Consider the following 6,805-nt stretch of genomic DNA (forward strand, 5'->3'; position numbering starts at 1 on the left):
CTTTAATACAGAAATCAATTTTAGTTGAAAAAGAATACATCACATTCATAAATTAATTTTCTGTCTTGGCACAACAAGGAGATGTAAAGGCCTATAATTCATGGTGTTTCATTATGTGAGAACTATAAATCAAGCTTCTAATTTTCTGTTAGAGAGACATGTATTGTACAGTAGGAACATAAGTGTGACAGATGGCTTTACAACTCAGCAATCATCACCAACAGATTTATACTACCAAGTATACAGCACATTGGGCTGAAAATAGAACCTCTGATCAGCCAACTTATCGTCAGACATTTACTAATATGTTGCTATGTTTCAAATGTTTCTTATTGTGCTGAAGCCCTATACAGTTAGATGTTTAGAACAGCTATTTATAACCCTAATAACAATGCAGTTATTGTGTGTGTCATAGTTACTGTGGTCAGATTTATTTTGTCAACAATAATATACATAAACTCATGATATAATGTAGTAACACTATTAAATGCCTATAACCTTTACAATACACATGTACCTAAATAAGCCCTGAATACTGTATGACATCTCTGTACACATGTACCTAAATAAGCCCTGAATACTGTATGACATCTCTGTACACATGTACCTAAATAAGCCCTGAATACTGTATGGCATCTCTGTACACATGTACCTAAATAAGCCCTGAATACTGTATGACATCTCTGTACACATGTACCTAAATAAGCCCTGAATACTGTATGACAATTCTGTACATATGTACCTAAATAAGCCCTGAATACTGTATGACAATTCTGTACATATGTACCTAAATAAGCCCTGAATACTGTATGACAATTCTGTACATATGTACCTAAATAAGCCCCTGAATACTGTATGACATCTCTGTATACATGTACCTAAATAAGCACCTGGATTCTGTATGACAATTCTGTACACATGTACCTAAATAAGCCCTGAATTCTGTATGACATCTCTGTACAAATGTACCTAAATAAGCCCTGAATACTGTATGACATCTCTGTACACATGTACCTAAATAAGCCCTGAATACTGTATGACAATTCTGTACATATGTACCTAAATAATCCCTGAATACTGTATGACAATTCTGTACATATGTACCTAAATAAGCCCCTGAATACTGTATGACATCTCTGTACACATGTACCTAAATAAGCCCTGAATACTGTATGACATTTCCGTACACATGTACCTAAATAAGCCCTGAATACTGTATGACAATTCTGTACATATGTACCTAAATAAGCCCTGAATACTGTATGCCATCTCTGTACACATGTACCTAAGTACGTAATTGAATTCTGTATGACAATTCTGTACAAATGTACCTAAATAAGCACCTGGATTCTGTATGACAATTCTGTACACATGTACCTAAATAAGCCCCTGTATTCTGTATGACATTTCCGTACACATGTACCTAAATAAGCACCTGAATTCTGTATGACAATTCTGTACATATGTACCTAAATAAGCCCCTGGATTCTGTATGACATTTCGGTACACATGTACCTAAATAAGCACCTGGATTCTGTATGATAATTCGGTACACATGTACCTAAATAAGCGCCTGGATTCCGTATGACATTTCGGTACACATGTACCTAAATAAGCGCCTGGATTCTGTATGTCACACCTACAAAGCTCATTGTTTCCTATTGTCAAGTAGTAAAAGCCTAACAGGATACTTATAAGTACTTATTGTTTATGAGGAGAGACTTATAAGTACTGTATTTATTGTTTATAAGGAGAGACACAAGGAACAGTGTGTTACATTACATACAGCTTCAGATATTACTAAATCTTACACTTTCTTAAACTGTTTTCTTACTGATATTATCATGTCCTATACTTCACAAGCAGGTAAATCTTATACTGATAAGATCTTTGTAAAGCACTTCATCATGCCTCCGTATTTCACCCAAAAGGTGCCCTGGGCAGTATAAACAAGGGGCACATGATAAGACAAGATTTAGACTATAGCCTTTCACAAAACTGATGTATAAGTTAAATAAGTCACAAAAGTAATGAAGTTAAGGAACTACAAAAGTTACTCCTATGTGGTATTCATTTTCAGGATTTCAGAGTATACAGGATCCTACTTACTTATAAACAATGAGCATGGTCGTTAAACAGGATCATTACCACAAGAAAATGGCATTATCTCCAGGAAATGAAACACTCGATAAAGACGAATCAATAATATTAATCCTGTATATCTGTCTTACAATCTAATATATCAAACAAAATACATACCATATAAATTTACAGTGATATGCATTTATGGTTTTTTTCTACACAACATCCAGATGTGTTAAACAAATAAAGTGACATTCAATCTAGACCACATTGATCCACAGTGTAGAAAAGTATGTACATCTAACATATGTCATATGAGTATGATATGTACTATACCCCATCCAATTAGGACAATAACCATTTTGTCTGTCATCCATCCTTTTTGGATATCCATAATATCCATATTATACAATTATAGCATTTTGATGAGGTCGATGCATGTTTTTATTGACCAAAGAAAAATCATCTTCCGAGGTTGATAATTTTTCTTTGGTCAATAAAAACATACATCAACCGAATTCAAAATGCTGAAATTGTTTTAATATTTGAATTGGTTTTTCTTTACAAGCAATAAACAAGAAGACATACAAAAATCTAGTGTAAACATCTGCATTTGTATTTCAGGATATATTACCAGAAATTGAATGGGAAAATATCAAAACGATCATACCAATGATACGAGGATTAAGATACAATTTTCCTATCAATCCTTATTTCCAGATATATGAACAGACGTAGAAGATGGCGAATGCATCATCATACTGCAGTTTTCATAGTTCTCAATGTCCGATAAACGACGTGTATATCTTATCACTGTCTAAATAAAAGTACTGCCCTTACGTGTATAATAATAATATCTTTGTATTTGTAGCTACGACGTTGTTTAAAATGTTTCATTTCTCATTCTGTCTGTTTATCATTCGCTGTGTTTGACGAAAATGTGTTACCAACAAAATGGGTATCTTAGAAACGCTTAAATTATCAACGTTATATATCATGCATGTTGCATTCAAACGCTTAAATGACTTCGACGCTTTGATGCACTGAATTGGGAAATCCCTATCTATTTATAGACAGATCGGCCAATCAACTTTTTCCAATCAACTTTTATCAGTTGATCATTTTTTTATAGGGGGCCACGTGGGGTACCGACATCCAATGAGATTGGCAGAAAAACCAAAAAAAATAATAATCAGGAATATAATTCACATGTTTATTACTTAATCACAATCTAAATGAGGACTTCATCTACCACATATAATACACAATACAGGTTTTTATGTTTAATTGTTAATTACAGGTATTGGATCAAGGGTGCACTGTGGCTGAGTGGTTAAGATCAATGTCCTGACAAATTACCTCAAGCCCTCCACCTAACTCGAGAGTGTGAATCCCATGAATTTGGGGCAGTTGCCAGGTACTGGTCTTTGGTTTTTCTCCTAAACCTGGCACGTCCTTAATTATATGACCCTGGCTGCTAACATGACTTTAAACTAATGAAACCAAACCAAGTACTGGATCAAACCAAACCAAGTATTGGATCAAACCAAACCAAGTATTGGATCAAACCAAACCTTGTTTGTTTGTTTGTTTGTTTGATTAATTAACGTCCTATTAACAGCTATGGTCATGTAAGGACGGCCTCCCATGTATGCGGTGTGTTGCGTGTATGTTGTGCGAGGTGCGTGTTTCGGGAGACTGCGGTATATTCATGTTGTGTCTTCTTGTATAGTGGAACTTTTGCCCTTTTTATAGTGCTATATCACTGGAGCATGCCGCCGAAGACACCAAGCAACACACCCCACCCGGTCACATTATACTGACAACGGGCGAACCAGTCGTCCCACTCCCTTTTTGCTGAGCGCTAAGCAGGAGCAGAAACTACCACTTTTATAGACTTTGGTGTGTCTCGGCCAGGGGACAGAACCCAGAGCCTACCTCACAGGGGCGAACGCTCAACTAAAGGCCAAAAGTGAGGCGGTGCCAAGGGAGGCATTAGGAAGGATAAAGTCAGTTAGGAAGAATAGAAAATATAAGATCCTAAATTTAGTCGCCTTTTACGATCATGCAATAGGGGCAGCAGGTACAATTCTAACGCCCTACCTGCAGGGCTGCAAACCAAACCAAGTATTGGATCAAACCAAACCAAGTATTGGATCAAGACAAACCAAGTATTGGATCTAGACAAACCAAGTATTGAATCAAACCAAACCAAGTATTGGATCAAACCAAACCAAGTATTGGATCAAACCAAACCAAGTATTGGATCAAGACAAACCAAACCAAGTATTGGATCTAGACAATCCAAGCATTGGATCAAAACCAAACCAAGTATTGGATCAAACCAAACCAAGTATTGGGTCAAGACAAACCAAGTATTGGATCAAAACGAAACCAAGTATTGGATCAAACCAAACCAAGTATTGGATCTAGACAAACCAAGTATTGGACCAAGACAAACCAAGTAATGGATCAAGACAAACCAAGCATTGGATCAAACCAAACCAAGTATTGGATCAAGACAAACCAAGTATTGGGTCAAGCCAAATCAAGTATTGGATCAAGACAAACCACGTATTGGATCAAACCAAACCAAGTATTGGATCAAACCAAACCAAGTATTGGATCAAACCAAACCAAGTATTGGATCAAGACAAACCAAGTATTGGATCAAGACAAACCAAGCATTGGATCAAACCAAACCAAGTATTGGATCAAGACAAACCACGTATTGGATCAAACCAAACCAAGTATTGGATCAAACCAAACCAAGTATTGGATCAAACCAAACCAAGTATTGGATCAAGACAAACCAAGTATTAGATCAAGACAAGCCAAGTATTGGATCAAACCAAACCAAGTATTGGATCTAGACAAACCAAGTATTGGACCAAGACAAACCAAGTATTGGATCAAGACAAACCAAGTATTGGACCAAGACAAACCAAGCATTGGATCAAACCAAACCAAGTATTGGATCAAGACAAACCAAGTATTGGATCAAGACAAATCAAGTATTGGATCAAACCAAACCAAGTATTGGATCAAGACAAACCAAGTATTGGACCAAGACAAACCAAGTATTGGATCAAACCAAACCAAGTATTGGATCAAGACAAACCAAGTATTGGACCAAGACAAACCAAGCATTGGATCAAACCAAACCAAGTATTGGATCAAACCAAACCAAGTATTGGATCAAGACAAACCAAGTATTGGATCAAGACAAATCAAGTATTGGATCAAACCAAACCAAGTATTGGATCAAGACAAACCAAGTATTGGATCAAGACAAACCAAGTATTGGATCAAGACAAACCATGTATTGGATCAAACCAAACAAAGTATTGGATCAAACCAAACCAAGTATTGGATCAAAACGAAACCAAGTATTGGATCAAGACAAACCAAGTATTGGATCAAGCCAAACCAAGTATTGGATCAAACCAAACCAAGTATTGGATCAAGACAAACCAAGTATTGGATCAAGCCAAACCAAGTATTGGATCAAAACGAAACCAAGTATTGGATCAAGACAAACCAAGTATTGGATCAAACCAAACCAAGTATTGGATCAAACCAAACCAAGTATTGGATCAAACCAAACCAAGTATTGGATCAAGACAAACCAAGTATTGGATCAAACCAAACCAAGTATCGGATCAAGCCAAACCAAGTATTGGATCAAGACAAACCAAGTATTGGATCTAGACAAACCAAGTATTGGACCAAGACAAACCAAGTATTGGATCAAGACAAACCAAGTATTGGATCAAACCAAACCAAGTATTGGATCAAACCAAACCAAGTATTGGATCAAGACAAACCAAGTATTGGATTAAACCAAACCAAGTATTGGAAAGACAAACCAAGTATTGGATCAAGACAATCCAAGTATAGGATCAAGACAAACCAAGTATTGGATCAAACCAAACCAAGTATTGGATCAAGACAAACCAAGTATTGGATCAAGACAAATCAAGTATAGGATTAAGACAAACCAAGTATTGGATCAAACCAAACCAAGTATTGGATCAAAACAAACCAAGTATTGGATCAAGGCAATCCAAGTATTATTTAAGACAAACCAAGTATAGGATCAAGACAAACCAAGTATTGGATCAAGCCAAACCAAGTATTGGATCAAGACAAACCAAGTATTGGATCAAGACAAACCAAGTGTTGGATCAAACCAAACCAAGTATTGGATCAAGCCAAACCAAGTATTGGATCAAGCCAAACCTTGTTAAAAGCTGTTTTAAAAGTAAGTACTACTGATTCTACTGGGATCATGGCTGAATTTTACAACAAAGTCTTATTATATTAATTGTAACCAATAAGGAATCTTCCCCAATGTGTTACATGTGACCTCAGTTGAGCTGTGTTACGTTTGACCTCAGTTGAGCTGTGTTACGTTTGACCTCAGTTGAGCTGTGTTACGTTTGACCTCAGTTGAGCTGTGTTACGTTTGACCTCAGTTGAGCTGTGTTACGTTTGACCTCAGTTGAGCTGTGTTACGTTTGACCTCAGTTGAGCTGTGTTACGTTTGACCTCAGTTGAGCTGTGTTACGTTTTACCTCAGTTGAGCTGTGTTACGTTTGACCTCAGTTGAGCTGTGTTACGTTTTACCTCAATTGAGCTGTGTTACGTTTGACCTCAGTTGAGCTGTGTTACGTTTGACCACAGTTGAGCTGTGTTACGTTTGACCTCAGGTGAGCTGTGT

General features: G+C 36.6%; 1 protein-coding gene across 1 annotated transcript; it reads left to right on the plus strand.

Moving 5' to 3' along the window:
* The first annotated feature begins 4,549 nt into the window (after positions 1-4,549).
* LOC138324211 (feeding circuit activating peptides-like) lies at positions 4,550-6,070 on the plus strand. The gene has a single exon (XM_069269293.1). The coding sequence runs from the start codon at positions 4,550-4,552 to the stop codon at positions 6,068-6,070; it is 1,521 nt and encodes a 506-aa protein (XP_069125394.1).
* Positions 6,071-6,805: the final 735 nt, after the last annotated feature.

The sequence above is a fragment of the Argopecten irradians genome, chromosome 5 (genome assembly GCF_041381155.1).
Source record: "Argopecten irradians isolate NY chromosome 5, Ai_NY, whole genome shotgun sequence".
Taxonomy (NCBI): Eukaryota; Metazoa; Mollusca; class Bivalvia; order Pectinida; family Pectinidae; genus Argopecten; species Argopecten irradians.